At 45.3% G+C, this 19,775-nt stretch overlaps 1 protein-coding gene across 1 annotated transcript in view; it reads left to right on the top strand.

The window, feature by feature from the left end:
• Positions 1 to 6,840: 6,840 nt before the first annotated feature.
• The window catches only part of LMNB2 (lamin B2), a 47,280-nt gene continuing 34,345 nt past the window's right edge, over positions 6,841 to 19,775 (top strand). The window contains exons 1-2 of the mRNA XM_058858398.1: positions 6,841 to 9,050; positions 16,234 to 16,370. Coding sequence (XP_058714381.1) covers positions 8,739 to 9,050; positions 16,234 to 16,370 — 449 coding nt within the window. The 5' untranslated portion in view covers positions 6,841 to 8,738. The remainder of the gene's footprint in view (positions 9,051 to 16,233; positions 16,371 to 19,775) is intronic.

Genomic DNA, 19,775 nt, shown 5'->3' with positions numbered 1-19,775 from the left:
GCCAACAAGTTTTACTAATTCAAAGATTCCTGCAGGATCCCACAGTGCCAAGAAGTTGATCTCATTTAGGTTCCACATTGGGGAATTGCTCACCATGTTTCCGCTGCTGTCCATGCAGTCCTGCTGCCATTGCACAGTGGTGCTGCTGCTGTCGTGCTGTCTCTATTGAACGCCTCTCCTCATGCAGGGCACTGGGAGGGGGAGCCACCGCTGCCACCCCTGCCCTTCTATCCGCAGCACAGTTAGCTAGGGGAGGCCAGGAAGGCAAGGCTCACCATGGGCCACACTGAGATGGCTGTGGCTACGGCAGTGCATTGCCACACGCTGCACCAGGAATGGCCCCAGCAGCGGTGATTCACTATCCCTGGAAAAAACTGCGTGTGCACTGTTTTGATTTTTTCCTAAATATATTGTCACAGAGGCATTACCAACGTCTCTAATTGTGCCAGCAGCATGTCCATCTTCAGAGCCATCAGAGACTGGCTCTGTCAGACATGGTGGAAGCTTCTAGCAGCTTCTCACAGAAGATACTCCTGTGGCTCCCCCCACCACTACCAAAAACCAGGCTGTGCCAAACCAACATACTGGGTCAGGGAGAAGCATGGGGGACCAAGAATACACTGAGCTAGAAACCAGAGCCAGCTTTAAGCCTCTGTCTGAAAACTGAGGTCCTCACAGGCTCCACTGATGAGATGCCAGTTTGTGCTCCCACCTCTCTCTGGAAACTCTTTACGGCTGGACAGCCCAGGAACCCATCAGTACAGAGTGACAACTGGGCAGAGTTCATGCAGCTTCCTGGTGCTGCACAAAGGGGCAATGCCCCCTGGCTTCTCCATCCACACCATCCAGCCTGCTCCCCCTTGAGAGCAGAGACTTTCAGCTTGCCCACCAAGGGACTGAGGCATGGTCTCATTCCCACAGAAACCATTCATAGTCCTAGCTACATGGCATCCAGCTGTCGCAAAGCACTGGCCACCTTGTAAAAGGCAGCAGGAATACAAATGGAGCTTGCATTTGTCCAAAGTGACTACTTCCAAGGGAAATCTGTAGGTCTGTAAGTGGCCTTTCTCATCTGATAAGGGTGAAACCTTTCCATCCCCAGCAAGACCAGCAAGGAGGAAAGGTCGGTTTCACATGGTCCCGTTGCACCATTCAGTGGCCCAGGGGAGCAGCAGCGTAAAACTCCCTGTACAGTGGCTGTAAGGGAAGCCTCAATTGTGTAGGTCCCTCAGAGAAGGCAGGACATTGGCTCAGTTTGGCTCCTATTGCTCCCTGGTTCTATTACACACCAGGGACCCCTCCACCTTTGTCATCTCACCAACAGAGGCTGAACAGACCCTTGTCCAGTTCTCTCCTGCCCAGAACAGGACAATGAAAGATCACAGTACAGCATTGGTGGCAACTATCATCAAGCACCGAAACAGGGCCAACACAGCACCGTCTGCCCATAAGAGAGGCCTTGCTCATCATCATCATCACAGGTTTTGTGTCTCACAGCCACAGCCACTTCTTAGCTAGTAAAGAGAGAAGTTATCATTTCTGTTGTCCCTAGATCCTCTTTTCAGAGCCGTGTTCCGTTATGTATGGGAATAATTCCACCCCTGATTGAGAGGGCCACATTTGCAGAAATAGTGTGTGTGATGAACCCTATGCAGAGGTTTTTGCTGGCTGCTGTTGTAATTATTTCCTGGAAGACAGAGAGGCTTCACCACTTGGGTAAACACTGTGCGTGGACATTTGAAGCACAGGGCAGAATCACACAGCTCTGAACCTTGCAGAATGAGTGAAGCTTTCAGCTATTTGTGGTCCAGAGGCCTGAGGCAGGACAGCCAGCATGCACTGGGGAAGGGGCACTTCCAGAAGAAACCAAACATTGAGAGCAACACCCTTTCAGCTCAAAGGGAAAGCCTCTGGCTACCTATGGGAGTGGTGGAAAGTTCTTTCACATTGGTTGCTATGCATATTTTGTTAATTAACATAAGACCGTAGCCTTGAATTTAGGCATGAGGCTGAGCCTGTCTCCTGCCTGCCTTCCCTATAACCAGCCTCTGCCAGCGTCCTTGGAACTGCTGGCTTACAGGGTGACCCTGCTGGAAGACATCTAGCAGAAAACTAGGTCTAGATCTTGGCAAATGCAAGTAACTTGGCCAAGAAGGGGTAAGACAGGAAGGTGGAGTACTGCTGAGCAGTATCAGGCTACTGTCTTACCTGTCCTCCTCCCTTCTGGGGAGGTGATTCAGTTAATACTTGGAATTGATGGGTAAAGGGCTTCCCCCACTGTGAGAGCATCTTTCATCCAATGTGACACAACAATTTGTTGGTGAGTACAGGCTTCACAGCGACCCTCTGGGAATTCCAGCTCCACTAGCAGGAGGGAAGGGAGCTCTGCCTTTCCATATCTGCAGGTGGTGGATCTCGGAAGGTGAGTGTACTTTTTGGCCATGGTGCCATGAAGGGGGATGGCTGAAAAACTAATGCAGTCAAATGGACAGGTGGAAAACAGTTTGTATCTGGTGTGTTTGCCTACTTTAAGAATCCATAACTCTGCAGTGAGCAGGATGAGCTTCAGGTTCAGAAGACAGTGGGGTCCCAGGTACCACCATTCAGCTGTGCATCCAGTGTATTTGTCAGGTGGGCCAGAGGTTGTGCTGATTCTGTATCTGGAAAAGAGGAAGGACACTAAAATAAACATCATCTCTCTTGAGACAGAGAAAGACTCTTGGTTTGAAAGACAGGTGTCTGCCAAGGCAGGTGGGAACCTCCCTTGGAATGGAAAATGTGACTCCCTTTCCTCCAAATTATTATAATTTTGGAATCAAAGGGCTTTCAGATGAAGATATGGGAAAAGGAATAACAGTTCTTTACCAGTATGTATGTGTGTATAACAAGGCAAACAAACAACCACTGCAGCAGCAACAACAACAAACAGAACCACAGACCCGGTCCCAGCCAGAACCACAGACCCGGTCCCAGCCAGAACCACAGGCTCGGTCACAGCCAGAACCACAGACCCGGTCCCAGCCAGAACCTCAGACCCGGTCCCGGGCAGAACCTCACACCCGGTCCCGGCCAGAACCTCACACCCGGTCTCGGCCTTCTCGCGGCCACTTTCCCTGTTGGTGCAGTTCCGCTCACCGCCGGCAGGGGCGCTGTTGGCTCCCGGCCGGGCAGGGCGGGTGCGATGATTCCCGTGCGGCTGCAGGGGGCGCTGTGGTGCGAGCTCGGCCGCCTCTCCACAATGGCCAAGACGGGCTGCAGCAGGAACCGTGGAGCGGCAGCTGGAGCTGCAGGGATGAGCAAACTCCACAGTAGCAAATGAAATGTAGCAGAAACTCCACAGGAGCTGAGGAGCGTCCAGGCAGGCAGGGGTGCTGGGTTACAGTGTAGTGAAAACCCGGAGCAGTGGCAGAGAAGCGGCGGTGCTGGGCAGTAGCTGCCTGGCTCCGGAGCACCACTTGGAGAGGCTCCCTTGGAAGCAGAGGGGTCTTGGGGATCTCGGGGTTTCCTCTGAGGCACCTGAGTAGATGGTGAGGGTCATTTCTGGTGAAGTAGGGTCTTAATATGGTCCCAGTTCAGTGGCTGCTGTCATGAGCAAAAGGCTCACCCCACGGCAGAAGAAGCAAGGCCAGGCTGGGCTCTGGCAGTGCCAGCAAATTCCCTCTCCCAAGCAGCAGCTCTGACTGTCCTCCGAAGCCAAGAGAGCAAGCAAGCTAGCAGCTGCCCCAGCTCCATCTTTTACCAACCCAATTATCTCTGTATCTTTGCCCCTCTGAGAGAAACCCTCAGATAAGAGAAGTGCAGCCAGATGCCCTCCTCTCTCCTGAGCTTGGCAGCTTCTTTTGCCTCTCTTAAGTACCAGTTTTGTTCCTCAGCAACAAAAATGGGGGAAAATTCCCTAAAAGAAAAGAAAAACAAAAGGAAAAACCTTTTGTTTTGACCTCCAACACGTAAATCACTCTGTAGAAAAATGATAAAGCAGAAATGTAGAAAGTCATGGAGCCTTGAGCACTGACCACTCAGCATCTTCTTTTACCTCTTTTGTGTTGAGATGGGGGGCAATATTAAGTGTTTTTTGATATGAAGTGTTTTTTGAATTAAATTCTCTTTTCTTTCTGATCACATGGAACCAGGGTCTGGTTCCAGTACAAGGGCCTAAAAGGGCCACGCTTAGAAGTTACTTGCCTTCCTGCCACAAAAGAGGGAACAATTCCAAGCACAGACCAGAATTCTCTCCCTGTCCAGACTTGATCGACACTTCCCCTAGTGTGACACAGATTGAATTCTGCCTCAATAAGGAGGTAAATGCTGTACCAGAAGAATATTATTTTTCAAAACTCCTGCCAAACAGTAGATGCTGGATTCAGAAATAAATACACCCTCTACGCATAACAGTGTGATGTCTTGTGAGAAGAAGGGGCAAGGAGACCAGCTCCTTTTTAATGCCTTTATTGAGGTCAGATCTAGGTGGGAGGCTTGAGGGGCTGCACACACCAGTGCTGCTCCCAATGGATGACCCAGAGGAGGAAGTGTTCAACTGTGCTGCATGGCAGAGCTGAGGCTTCCATCCCCATGAGAGTCCCTAGAAGACACTGGCTCACTGTAAATCTAGGGTAGTCATGCATAGCAAGTGTTGTTAGTTATGGCAATGAGGTCCAGAACATCAGTAAGTTGTGCAATATTGCTCCTCAACGTCGTTTGGAGTCCAGTTTGTGCCATGGCTCACTGATTCTAGGAGTCTTTAGATGTTAATTCCAGTTCTCCTGGGTGCTAATCCCCATGGGAGTTTGGCTCATCTACATACTGGGTGAGGTCATCGGTGCCATTTGGGGATGCCGGGAGCAGCAGAGGCAATATACAAGGCCAGGTGGCATTTAACAAGGCCGTCACAACAACATTGATATTTACCAAACATGACACAACATGAGGTATTTAACAACGAAGGCACCTTATGGTGACAACATTCTACTGTTCAAACTGTAAACATCTTTGTATACTGATCAGGAGGTCACATTTTACTCTTTACCTCTCGTCTTGAAAAAAACCCTTGTCCTACAGTCTGTTGTTTGCTTTAACCTCACAATTGTGCACCATGTTCCTCTTTGCTCTTTTTTACATCTCAGCAAACTTTCCCGTATTGCATGAGGAAGGTTTCATCCATGACTCATGGTATACCATTCAATTTCTCCACTTGCTTTAGTGCTTTCTGTCCTGACACTGCTGGAAAATATTATATTCAACGAAAGATGAAATTCAGGACCAGTACTCTGTGGTGAGGTATGAGTGCTTCTTCCAGACTTGGAGCCATTGCTAGCAATTTTTTGAGCACTAATGAAGAGGCTAGATTGAGTATGGACTTATAGGAAAATGTTCTGTGATATATGTTCAATCCTTTCTCCTTCCTGAAATTAATGACAATATCTGAGACAATCAGTGAAACATTATCTGGCTGTTCGAGCAAGGTGAAGAACATGAGGCAGAGGGGGAGTTAGGCAGCTACAGGAAAGATAAAATAATCCTATTCAAGACATACAAATAAAAGGGTGCAAAATGAGAAAGGGAAGAACATGGATGCAGCTGCTGAGAAACCAAAACAATTAAGAAATAGCAGTGGAAATCCTGTATCTCCAGATTTATGAAAATGTCAGAGTCATTATGAAATCCCAGATAGCATCAGAAAATTCGTTACACCCAAATGTACAGGAACCTGGTCAACAAATGAGAAGGTGCTCTGCATCAAAGGGTACACAAGATTTTCCTTTGTCTTTTATTACATACATGGAAGCAATTCCTTCATTTATCTGGTGAGAGAAACACTCCAGAGCTAAACAGAGCCTGTCTCTACTGCCTGTGTCTGACATTCCAAAAATTTATTCTTATCCTATGCAGACAATCATATATGTTGCAAGTGTCTTTCAGCCAGAGCTTCAATAATAAGCCCAAGGCTCTTCCAAATTCCTGACTTTGTATCAGGGTGGGACCTATACCTGCAGCAGCTTCCTTCTCTGCTCCACTTCCCGCAAAGGGAGAACCTGGGAGAGTGAGCAAGGCAGGAGCTGCAGTGTACTCTGAACAATCTAGATTCCCAATCTGAATGCCCAGGAATACAGCCCCAGAGACTGACGTGATCCTCTGCTTTCCTAGCCTGGTAAGGCTGACACATCCCTTTGTCAAACACTAAATTATTCTATCTTAGGGTAACAAACCTATTCTACTTGCTCAAAACAGAAGTTTATTGTAAAATTATTTTGGGTAGCAAAGATCTGTCAAGGTCTCTAATGAAAAACTAATTGCTAAATATTAAGAGATAAGTCACCATATTGACCACGGTTCAATACTAAATCCCTATCATAGGAGGGATCCAAGAGGACCCATATTTAAACAGATGCCAAAGCCACAACTGAAACATGTGTTGCACTCCCTGGAAAACACAGCTGGTGAGTGGGCACTCAGGTTTTGCACTTCCCTTTCTTCATCTCCCCATCTCACCCCCAAACCATTCTCTTTGTTTTAGATGAGATAGGAAAAGTGAATATACATCTTCTGTTAATGAGGGGAGACTGGTGTCAGGGACAAAAATGTGTGTCTGGGTTACTGCAAAAGAAAGGACTTTCTAAAAAATGTAGAAAATATGAGGTATTATTACTGTTGGATATTTCAGGAAGTATATATTGAAAACAAACAAACAAACAACTTTACTTCAATAAAAAAAACCCAAAAAACCCACAACCCACCGAAATCCCAAAGCACACAAACTCTTGAAACATTCAAAGTTTCTAAGCCACTTTCTAAAAAAACCAGAGGGCTCAACCTAATGAACAAAAGGGATTTACATCTGTTTTTTATTATTGTCAGGAAAATTTAATCCACAAACACCAGAAGTTTATTTCCAAAAAGGAGACAGAGGAGTCCTTTTACTTTATTCGAATAAAGAGAGAAGCCATGGGGCATTCCCCTGGGGTCTCTCAAATTTTTGGAGGGCGCAGCCTCCTTTTTATCCTAATTCCCGGCTGCTTGTCCCTTCTCTCTTTCCCCATAGGCTGAGGTACTTGAGAGGTACAGACTTCCCAGAACGCCTGATACCAGGGATACCTTCCCCCAGCAATGCATAATCTTTTCTTAATTTTCAACTCTTGTGGAATTCATGGTGCTCTTTCAGTGCCTCTTTCATCTTTCAATGGAATCTATCCTATTGTTTCTGTTGTCTCTCAGTGATAGTTGCATCTTATCAGCAGACCCACAGCTTGTTTGTGAAGACAAACCCATCATCCCTCTCATTATCAATCAAAATTCGGCAAAAAGCTTAAAAGAATTTCTAAAATATGACAGATGCACAGATGATCGCATCAAATTACAAGAAGTGAGCTAGCTCAAAAATGCTTAAGAGGCTTTCAGCATCTTAAAATATTTTTTCCTGTCTTAACACAACCAGAGTTTATAGCCGGTCTTCCACAAATTTGCTGGTGTTGGAAACTGAATGTTAAAGAGAGAAAAAGTTCACTCTAAGTGCACGGCTCAGGGGTATTTTTTTGTTTGCTCGGGGGAAGACAGAGCCGCTGGAGACGACATGGACTGCGTGGGGCAGGAGCTGGGGCAGGAGAAGGGGCTGGGACTGGGGCTGGAGCCGCTCCAGCAACAATTCGCTTACAGTTTGCAGACAGGCGCCAAAATTCAAAACACGCACTATACTGTACTGCAACTCCCAAGCCTGGCTGGAACAAAGAGGAGGAGGCGGATGAAGCAGGATCCGACCTCGCTGCGAGCAGCGACCACAGGACCCTGGGATTTGTAGTCTCTGCTCTCTGCTTCCTTTCCCGATTCAGTCAGAAAGCTGAGTTTCATGCTAGGTCGCACGTTGTATAATCTGCTCTCACTGGCAGCGCCATGCCGGCAGTGACTCTCATGTAGAGAGGTTGTGCCTTTGAGAAAGCGCACGGGGAGTGATCTTGCTTCCATTTTAGCTGTCACTCACAAACACCATCCAGGGAACCCACTGCTACCCACAGCTCCACAGACTGATGTGGAAATTCCCACCCTTGGCTCTCAGTAGGAGACGGAGATGAAGGGGCACATAGTGCTGTCCTGGGAGAGGTGATGCCCAAGCAGGTGAGACGGGCACTCTGCTGTCTCACAGCAGCAAGGACATATACTTTTGTATCAGATGTACATTTTGAGGCTAATGCATTCAGGTGAAAACCTGTGATTTACACAGTGATTTCTAGAGAGACAGCTATTTGCCCACAGGGATATTGAGCATCCAGAAGCGCTGCGTTTATTCCAAGGTTTTCCAGTTTGAGGTGTACTTGATATTAGGATTAAAATAATTTTAGTGCTGTTTTGAGACCAAATACCTCCTACCCACCTTTTCGTCCTGGGTCCCTAAGTTTTCACATTGTATGCTGTATTTTCTTGCTGTTTTTCCTGTTTCTCTTTCCAGACCTATATTCCCACCTTTGCATAATGCTCTTGCTACTTTTTCTCTTTGCTCTTCATACAGACGACAGACTGCTTGAGCCCCGCGGGGGATCCGGGCTGCTGCTCCGCCAGGAGTGGGTGAGGGTCAGCCCTGTCGGTCGCTCCGGTCCCTTCCGCTGTTGCCTCTAAAACTTCTTCGCCTCAGAACAGGCCCCGCGCCCGGTTCGGACCTTACCACGCAGCCCGAGCCGCCTCCCGCCGTCCCTGATTGGGCGCAAAATGGCGGGCAGCACTAAACCCCGCGGCCATCTTGGCACCGGGACTGCATGTCCCAGGCGGCGCCGCGGCGCGAGGGAACGCCCGCCCGCCATCTTAGTGCTCCCTCCCCCGGTGCGGCGGGATTGAATGAGTCGCTGCCCGCCCGCCAGCCCAGCGCCATGTCAGGCACTCCGAGCCGCGGCACCCCCGGCGGTACCCCACTGTCGCCGACCCGCATCTCTCGGCTGCAGGAGAAGGAGGAACTGCGGCAGCTCAATGACCGCCTGGCCGTTTATATTGACCGTGTGCGGGCGCTGGAGCTGGAGAATGACCGGCTGTTGCTGAAGATCTCGGAGAAGGAGGAGGTCACCACCCGGGAGGTACGGCCGGAGTAGGGGGCGAGTAGTGACTGCCTGTCGGGCGCCCCCTCGCCTCCGTCCCGGGTCGGGTCCACGGCCCGGGGCTCGCCCGGCGAGTTCCCGCCCGTTCCCTGCGCGGCGCGGGGCGTGCTCCGCATGGCCGCCGCGCCGTGCGCGTCCGCCGGGCGGGGAGCTGGGGCTGTGCTGACCCAGCGCCTACCCGCGCAGCCCCCTTGGGGCGGCCGGGGGCTCTCTGGGCGCGCTGTCGTGCTGAGGGGCTTCTGGCGACACACTCAAGGCGGCTTAGGCCGGGATTCGGCACCGGCAGAGGACTGTGCCGGCGACTGGAGCGGAGTGAGTCGGACGCGGCGCTGAGGGCGGTGTTGGCGCTCCCGGGCCGGCCGGGCTGCAGCGCAGAGCCGCTGCGGGTCCCTTGGCCCGGGCCCTCCGATGTCCCGCGCCCACAGCACACGCGTATTCTGGTACAGGGGTATTGGATGTCCTCTACGGCCTCTGTCTTGACGGCTGATGCAGTGGGATGGAAGATTTGAAAGGGCTTAGGTTAGTTTTGCCTCTCACCATAGGAAATCTTATAGACCCCGTAAATACTCGGAATCAAATCCTTGTAAACGACTATGATTTTTTTTTTCCTCGAATTTTGTAAGCAAAACTGGATGATTCGTTTTCCTAAGCCTTGCTTTTCCCTATTCTGTGGTGTCTGCTTCCCCCAGAGCTGTCCTTCCCTTATGGCGGAAGAATGTAGTTGGTGACACACTGGAGACAGTCCTGTCCTGTGCAAACCCAAACCCCGTCAGCAAGGTGCGGTGTCCCACCACTGAGATGATGTTAAACTGCTGTGGGAAGCCTATCAATAAATAGCCCGAACTGTAACTTCTGGGATGTGATGGATCGCAGTGCCACTGTGTAGCTTTTAATTTTTATTTTTTTTTCTTTTTCTCACCTCTTAGGATGCTAATTTAATGATGTTTGGGGTGTTGGGAGAAGGGTTTGATTTCATTTAGTTTTAGCGGAGCAGATAGGATAATGTCTTACTTGGGGACTGTTTAGAGTACCTGCAGTCAGTGTATGTATGCCCAAAACCGAAGTACCTTTGAGGTCCCTTTTTATCACTTAACATTGTAACAATACATTCAAAATCGCCAGCTGTTTCTAAGCATGGAACATCACTTGCTGTGTGAAATCGTGCTATAAACAAAATGAACACATCTAGTTTAGGGAAATTCTAAGCTGTAGATTGCTGGAGGCTAGAAGGAGTATCCCTTTGAAATGCAAGAGGCAGAATGTAATTCTGTTGATAGCACACATGTAGCAAGAGTAAGAGGACAGGTAGACAATGTGGATAGAATTTCATTAGACTTTTAACATGAGCGTAAAACAGCTCATAACAGCAGTTCTGTGTGCTAGCAATTCTGAAAAGTATTCTGATGCAGTAATCAGAAAATAAATTTGAGAATATTCATATATTCATAGGATCCTTCTGGTTACTTTGCTCTTGAACTTTCCTTCTCACGTTTTTTCATACAGATTTTAAAAGGGTCTTAATCCTTAGACATATTACAACAAACTTCGTCAGGATTCATCAAGCTGTTCTTTGGCACTAATACTTTGGCTTGTCTCTGGACCAGCGTTGTTAAATACTTTCTCCATCCCTTTAAGAAGGTCTGTTTTTTCTTTGCGTATGTCCACAGAAGGGAACTTTGTAGTTTTATTGTTTTAATGTTGGATGGTGGACATTGGTTTAGAACTGTGAAATCAGTAAAACTTCACACAGTTGTCAGATTTTCCACCTACTGGAATGTGAGAATCCTGTCCTTTCACTTTTGGGACCAACCTAGTAAACTGGATTTTCTGCTGACAGTTCAGTTTTCTTATTAACCATTGGAATTTGCATTCATAAAATGATTAGGCTTAGTGTGAAATAAGATACTAATTTAAAATAAACCCTACAAATCCCACAACCCCCCCCAAACAAACACCAAAGCAGCTCTAACTTCTGTGTAAAAGCACAGTTAAACATAGTCCAGTGAAATTCACATACTGTTCTCTCTGCATTATTAAATCTATATATGTAAACACCTAAGTTCTACATGCATATAGGAGACTATTTTATTTTTCCACAGTATTCAAGATTAAAATTCCCATTGGCTGTCCTCAAGTGTGTATAAATTTGAGTCTGATCTTATTTATTGTTTATAAAAGCTGACTGAATTTTCTATTATTTTTGGCTTTTCTTTGGTAATGGCGGAAAACATCACCTGCCATTAGTAGGTGGTATCATGCACATTGTGGGAAGCAGACAGGAGGGACTGCTCACCAGTGGGCTATTGGTTACTACCTGAAACTTTTGCTTAGAGAGCAGATGGTGGGATCCATGATCAAAGGTGAATTTCTCAAGGTTAAGTATCACTATGGCAAGCAGTAGACAGAACTGTGGTTACCATGAGAGACAGATTTGTTCTTTGCTTGTCACTCCAGTGTCCCACAGGGACCATACCTGAGCTGGGTGAGATCATTATTGACTGACATGGCATGTCCTGAGTAATGGGTTATTAATTCCTGACGCCCCTGCCCCCACCCTGCATGTATGGGAACAGTTTTGATCTGTGCTCAGAGTTCTGGTTTAGGATAGTGTCTTGTTGAGAGAAGTTTTACTGGTGCTGATCAGGCAAGGACTGTAGCCACTGTTCTGCCAGACATTCTTTAATCATCAGCTGATCAGGATGTTCTTTTTCCTCATTGTTTCAATCACCAATTTCAACAAGATTGCAGAAAGCAGCTTTTGAAAGCTTTCAGGAAAGTTTGCTGTTCTGTGTGGCAATCTCAGCATGGCCTTAGAATGATATATTTCTGTTGTTCTTTTTGATGAACACAGGGTTGCCATATCTTAACAGCAGAGAAAAGAAGCTTTGCAGTTGATTCATCTTTAGTTCTTTATTAATTATAGCCTTTTTCCTAACCCTGTTCAATGCTGCTTTACCTTTACTTGTATGCAGTAGGTGCCTAGACAAATAAAAAGTGTACAGTAAGCCCGCAGACAAATGCAAAAAAAACGTTTGAAGATGTTGCTGGGGGAACCTCTAACTGTCCTCATTCCTTCTGTTTGCTTTCCTCCATCACTGCCCTTGTGTTGGCTAGCCTGTGACAGAAGAGAAATTGAGCTCTTCCCCTTGTTTTTCTACATCTGTAATAGATGACTGATACAGTTCTCACTGTGTTGAGGTCACTGTTGCGGTAACCTAATTTGTGAGGCTGGGAGAGGAGATACTGAAAGAGCTAAGAAAACAGTCCTAGAGCTCTCCTCAATTCCCTTTTATTAACTCCCTGTCCTCTCCTGCAGTGCTTATGGTTGCAGCCTTCCGGAACAGATGTTTTGATGGGGACAGGAGGGATTACTGCACTGTTGTAAGGGCACCCCACTGTGCTCACCCTCTGAAAGCAGAATTAGAGAGAAATCCTTGGGAGCCTCAGCTGCTGACGACAATTGCCCTTATGACAAAAGCAGTATCTATGTGGGTTCCCTCTTCAGCTGTGTCTTCCCATCTCTGTGGGTGTGAGTGCAGGCATCTCCAATCTCACATGGTTTCCTCTTACCTGCCAGCATGTGTGGTAACCAGAGCTACTGTCATGACCAGGATATGAGGGTTTGTTGTTGCCAAGTTGCCACCTGTACAGTACATGCTGAGATGCTGCTGTGGACATTGAGTCACTCAAGTTGCATCCTCTAAAATATTTGGTTAAATGGTTTTCTGGCACTGTGGGTGCATCTGGGAGGTGACATAACACATATCTTCATTGTTCTTGAGAACTTGACTGATACTCTTGATGAGTCTGAGCGAGAGCTGGCTGGCAGTCCTTTGTCAGTTTATAACTGGCTAAATAAGAACATAAGTGGGAATACACTTGTGTTTTGCACATTAATGTATGCTAATGAGATTAATGTTTCTTCACCAAATTTGTCTGGAGTCACTTGTGGTTGGCTGGAACATATTTCTTGCGTAGCATGTTGATTCAGTGCCTTCTTGACAAGTTTCGGGTCTTCACTGAGTGACATCTTGCAGCTTTTCTCAAGTGGTTGCTTTGGGAGGGTCTGTATCAGTGTGTCTGCCCTTCACACACTGCCTAGTGAGCTTTGAATGCTCCCAGCACAGGTAGGTTAGCACAACCAGCAGTTGTGTCTTTCGGTCTGCTATGGAAACATCTGTTTTCTTGTATTTCCTTGTTTCTGTGTTGCCCAATTACAAACTTGCAGACTCTTTTGCTGGCAAAACGGGGGAGGGGGGAAGTCAAAGCACATTTGTAGTACGATATGGGTGTCTAGGTTGGCCTCTGTGCAGTAAGATTTATGCTTGGGTGGACATAGACATGAAGTGGATTGGGCTGCAGCATGTCCTTTTGTTTTTTCCTCAACTCCATTTTGAGGTTTTAGTTTTATTTTTTCTGTCACCTTCAGATGGGGTTTCCATTTTCACAGTTGAGGGACAGATTTGCTGGCCTAACCTGTCATCTGATAAGGTTCGTTGCTGCTCCCCAGGGCTTGTGTTCTGGATATTGTAGAGAGGCTGCTGAGGGTCACATGACCATATGAGTTTTATTCCTTCTGCTCTTCAACAAAGGGACCAATGCTAGTGGCAAGAGGGACCTGAAGAGTATCAAACATGACTACATGATTCTGAATGATTGTTGGAGGGTTAGGCCCTTCCCCTTCCCCTTCCCCCCATGGTTTTGTGGATGGACTGGGGAATGAGAAGCTGAACAGGAGCTACTGAAAGGGGGTTCTGGTTGATGGCAAGTTGGATCTGAGTCAGCAGTGGCCTGGAACCGGGAGGGCCAAACATGTCCTGATGGCATCAGGCCAACTGGGCAAGGGAGGGGATTGTGTCTGCGCTATACTGGGGAAGCCTCACCTTGAATTCTGGGGGCAGTTTTGGGCACCACAGTACAATAAAGAAATTAAGTTAATAGAGAGTGTCCAAAGAAGGAAGAGTATAATACACTATATATAAATATAATGTAATATATAATATATATTATCATCTTGGTTAGAAAAAAATAGGTGTCTGCTAAGGAAGGCAGAAAGCTCCCTTGAAATAAATAAAAATGTAAACCACCACCCCCCTCTCAAAATATTATAATCTTGAAGTCAAGGTGCTCTCAGGCAGAGATATGGGAATAGGAATAACAGTTCTTTACTAAGGAAATTATAAAAAATAAAAATGCAGTAGTACAAAAAAGAATACCAACAAAAAAACCACTGACAGAGTCAGAATACAGCCTTACACCCTGTTGGTCAGGGTGTTGGTAGCAGTGTGATTAAATGGTGGCTGCAGTCCTCCTGGAGTGACGGATGTGGTTCTGTTGCAGTAGTGATCTTACAGAAGGGCATAGATTTCCTCTGAAGGTCCAGTGGTGGTGTAGATGGGTCTGGTCTCGCCTCTGGGACCCAGTGGAGAAAGGCTGCTTGTGGTGTTTTGAGTTGCCAAAGAGATACAGGTAGAAATGCTTGGCCCCTCCCCCTGGGTGGATCATCTCACAATGGGATGATGTAATTTTATCAGCGATGCAGTGAGACTCAATGGCCCATTAACAGAAGATATCCCCCTGGAGGGAGGATGGGTTGGAAGAGAGGAAGAACACTGCCCCACCTGGTTTCAACAGATGGTAGTAGAATATCTTGCGTTGCAACCCAAGACAATTATATATATTATATATATATATTATATATATAATTGTATATATATATGAGTATAATAGAGAGTGTCCAAAGAAAGAAGCTGCAAGGTTGGGGAAGTATCAGTGATGGAGAGAGAGAGAGACAGGGACAACTGAGTGGTGATCAGAATCTGAATTTACTGTGTGTTACATATGCTTATATACCAGTCTAGGAAGGCTACTAATTTTTTACTACAATGATTGGGTTAAACATCCTGCAAACATACAAACTTATACATTTTTGCAACATCCCTCTACTTGATTCACTCTTTTCTGTCACCAGACTGATTCAATCCTCTTGCAATCTTCAAAGCTCTGTTTTTGCCAAGGCATCCTGATTATCAAATCTCTTCTCCTAATCACTATGACTTTGCCATAGGGAAGGGTCTAGAGGGAAAGATGTACAAGGAGCTGCCAAGGGCACTTGGTTTGTTCAGCCTGGAGAAGGAGAGATTGAGGGGATACCTCAATGCAGTCTTCAGCCTGCTCATGAGGGGCAGGTACCAGTCTCTACACTCTCATGACCAATGACAGAGCTTGAGGAAACAGCGTGAATCTGAGTCAGGGGAGGTTTAGCTTGGATATCAGAAGGTTTTTTCCGAGGAGGTGGTTGGGTGCTGGACGGGCTCCCCGGAGAAGTGCTCACAGCACCAAGGCTACCAGAGCTTAAGGTGGGTGTCATGGGTTAACACTCTCAGGCACAGCATAGGATTGTTGGGGTGCTCTGTGCAGACTCAGGAGTTGGACTTGGTGCTCCTAACAGGTCTAACTCAGCATGTTCTATGATTCTATGATACTTGTTCTGGTATCCTTTCACAGAAGCAAAAGCAGCAATCTTACATGGTCTGTACATTTTAGCTGTCTGTTATACCTTTCAAATAATCTTGCCTTCTAAAAAATATAAAGGTATAGAAGACTTTGAGGTGCCTCATGGTGTCTGTATCGCTGATTATATGATATATTATTTTGGGACAGGGAGAAGTCTGTAGCTCTTTATCCTCTGAGGTAGAAATGAACAGTTCACATTTCTGTAGTTCATCTGGTTTCTGATTCTTTGTAGCTTTGTACAAAGTGGAAAAGCAGAGTCAAAATGCGCCCTTGGGCTTGTATTCCACAAAATGTCTTCAAGTGTTTAAAAAACTCCCAAAGCCAGCAGTATTGGGAATAAGGGCAAATAATTGAAGCTAAGATTATAGGGTGCACTGATCTAGTTCTGCTTATCTCCCAGGAAGGTTTGCACATTTCAAACATAGTATGTTTGAATACCCACAGTGATGATAAAAACTAAATTTTTGGGTTGGTCGTTAATTAAAAATGTTGAATATAGAATGTTCTTAAATGGCAGAAATCATATCATACACCTTTTTTCAAAGAAACTTGTGTGTAACTTGTGTGTAACATGATCTTATGTTTCAGTTCTTTGATGTTGTTGGGATGTTCTCATACCCAAATACTTTTTTTTTTCCCCCCTTAGGTGAGTGGAATCAAGAGTCTCTATGAGTCTGAACTGGCTGATGCTCGAAGAGTTCTGGACGAAACTGCCAAAGAGAGGGCTAGATTACAAATTGAAATAGGAAAATTGAGAGCAGAACTTGAGGAGTTTAATAAAAGGTGAGGAGACTATTCAATTTTTTTTCTTTTTATTAGAATGAGTAATATTTGCTGTGGAAATGATACCAATGATGCTTCTTAAAACGCATTTTGGAAGCAGATATATGAGGTGATACAGTCTTGTCAGAGGAAAAATCTTTCACCTTGTTGGTACAGCTGGTCAGAGCCCATAATTCCAGCAGTATATACGCAAGTGTATTTATAAATGTAAGATGAATGTCATGATTTGAGGCTCAAACAAATGGCTGTGCCTGCTTTGTCCTGCCATACCTCCCCTACATGAACACACATGTGTACAGCTGCTTGGTAAACTGCATTGAGAAAGTGATCTAGATTAAAATTAATCCATCCAAGGAGGGTTAATTAATGATTTTTATTGTCTGGTTCACTATATGGCTGATAGGAATAATGGAAGAAAGGAGAAAGGGTTGGTCCTGAGCAGTTTGGGAATATGGAAACAGTGTTGCCTTGAAAAGACGTGAAGCTACAATGTAAATGTGCTGTGAAAAGAGCTTGTTTTTAAAACTTAAGTTTTTTAAAACTGCTGTTCAGTTTACATCACAGAAAATTGGCATAATAAACTAGTTCTTGAAGCCAAGTAGAATCCATTATTTAATTCCCATGGGAATTATTTGTAATCAAATACTGTTTAGCAGTAGGAACTTCATTTTAAAATTAATATATGTGGTAGAAAAATCAACTTTTGCTTCTAATTGAATTTTGGTACCTATTTTTGTATATAAGATTTGGGAATTACAGATCTTTCCTGAGTGGGTCATTATGTACATCACCTGTTTATCAATGTTGTTGGCCATAAAATAGGTTTTAATCTGTCAGTGCCACTAAGGCCTACTATAAGTCTCTCATCTCTCTTCATTTGCAGCTAAGTGGTTATAGAAGAACTTCAGTGTTTTCCTCCCTTTCCTTTCTTTTTCTGACTAGCTAGTTGATTTATGATGAAGTATTTAATGTTTTCTCTGTAAATTTTGTTATATCACTGGATACTCATTTTCTATGCTGGGCCCTCTTTTTAAAGTCAGCCATTGGAGATATTTTTGGAATTTGCCCTGTAACAACTGTCCAATTATGAAATAGCGATAGTGTAAGCATTTGCATTTGAGTGAATTGGTGTAAAGCCTATTGAAGTACAGCCAATACCATGGGCCTTCATGTGGTCAGGCAACCTGTGCACTGGTATTTGTGGACTCGGTTAGCTCAGCTTTTGTTAACCATGAAAAACCTCTCTGGTAACTAGGTCAGCCATAAAACCTCTGAAGTGCGGTGAGGTGAATCCCAGCCAGCCCTACTGGGATATTCCTGTTGGGACTGGTTTTCCTCTTCAAAGCCTCAGGCCAGCAGTCTTGGCATTTATTTTGGATAGTATATTTTGCATGGCAGTTGGCATTACATGGACTTTGTCTCTCTCATCTCATGATAGCAGATACTCTTCTTGCTTGGCTTTTAAAGCAAGCTCCAGAAGAGAGCAACAGTAGTAACTGGGAATTTGGTTCACCTCTCATCTTCTGCAAGATGATATTTCTCTCTTTTGATTAAGGTATCCTTGTAAGAAGTGTCTTCACTTGGCAGGTAATGAGAATCCAGTTGACTCTTGTTCTTTAGACTTTTGATAGCCCTAAGAGATTTTACAAATACCTTGTAGAAAATTGAGCATGTAAAATGGTGGAGATAGTGTTTTCCCTTGGATCACCTCCCTCATCCTTTGTCTGGACAACTTAGTAGCCCCTTACCAGTCACTTCAATGACCAATTCTACCAAACTAATTTCAACTTTTTGTTTGTTTGTCTTCTGTGAGAGATGAGGAAAAAACACCTGGTTCTCTGGGTTTCTCTCTGCTTACAGTTCATAGCAGTAGACCTGAATTCTTTTTCAGCTTCAGAGTTTCTTCTACCAAATTCCTTCCAGTCCGTTGAGATTCTTGTAATGTACTTGGAGTGTTCATGGGGTGTCTAGCTTGTGATGTGGCCAGATTTTAAATATGACTCTTGCAAGTGCAGCTTTCAATTTTTTGTCTGATTTGCAGTGTTCACTTGACATCTAGCTCATTTCTGAAGCTTCCCTGTCTATGCTGACAGTCAGATGGTGCTTCTCTCAAACCAAACTTTCTTTGGGAACTGTGTGTAGTGGAAGAGTAGGTTATTGTATAATTTTATATTTACCACTATTACTTCTATCTCTTTTTCAAGCTCATGACAGAAGAGAGGTTTATGGATGCCAGTACAGTCTGGCCCAGAGGGATCCCAAACACTGCTATCCTGTTGTTTGCTTGGAATACTTTGGGTTGCTGGGACAGGAGATAATAGACTTCCCTTGAGACATAGGATCACAGTCAACCTACTGCTTTAAGAGCAGATCCCCCCTTTTTTCTCCAAAAGCCTGAGTTTGTGAACATGGAAAGCCCTGAAGGCACTGAAGATACTCCAGGGAAGCCACAGGGTGTGATTGGAGGTTATAATGTCAAGCCTAGTTCATGTCCAAAGGAGCCTGAGGCTTTCTTGGCTTTTACTTCCTTCCTGGGGCTGCCTACTGCCACAATTTCAATTTGTGAAGCAGCTGACCAACCTGCATCAAGAGCCTTGGATGGGACACAGGAATTTGGGACAGGGCCTGTGGTCTAGGAAAGAACAAGGTTTTTCTGTCAGTAATAGACTTGAGAGGAAATACTTCTGCTTATGTCATTCTGTATCTTCTTCAGATACTGAAAGATAACAATACCCCAGGGTTTCATGTGAGTGCAAATTCAGTTCCCAGGGTTTGGATTTTGGGGCATGTCACCCTGAGAATCAGGCCCTCGATACTGTTTTTCTACAAATTCTAGCCACTTTCCCAGGAAACTAACTATAAACGTAAGTGTTTATACAGTCCATTAAAGATAGGCCTTTTGATGGACATCTCTCATGGCCAGTGCAGTTGGAAAAGTGTTGACCTGACTATCCAATCCCTGGCTGTGGTCAGAAACCTATAAATACTGAGCGAAAAAATAAAGTTTTCTATTTCCTTCACCACACCTCAAACTGCGTCCGTGTGACTCATTTCGTGTCCAGCAGCAACAGGGGCACCTATTTTGTTTAGTTTAGATTTTTTTTCTCTTACTGTGTTACCTCTGTTGTAACATTTTCTGGGGGATTTTTAGTGTTTGAGATAATTTGGTATACTTTTGCCTAGTTAGTTAACAAAGAGCATCCCAAGGCATTTTCAAGAGTAGTTTGTATTGAATTGGACCAAATGTCTACTTAGCCTGTTAATCGATCTCTGTTAAAAGCCATTTGTCTAGAGAAGAGAAGAATGTAACATGCATAGCAACAATTCTCTGGAATACTCTTCCAGTCTTCAGCATCTCCCTTCAGCTAAGGGACTTCCTGACGTCCAGCTGGATTCTGTGCAATA

This window comes from Poecile atricapillus, chromosome 28 (assembly GCF_030490865.1).
Source record: "Poecile atricapillus isolate bPoeAtr1 chromosome 28, bPoeAtr1.hap1, whole genome shotgun sequence".
Lineage (NCBI taxonomy): Eukaryota > Metazoa > Chordata > Aves > Passeriformes > Paridae > Poecile > Poecile atricapillus.
The sequence above is the reverse complement of the archived record's forward strand: the minus strand, read 5'-3'. Positions and strand labels throughout refer to the sequence as shown.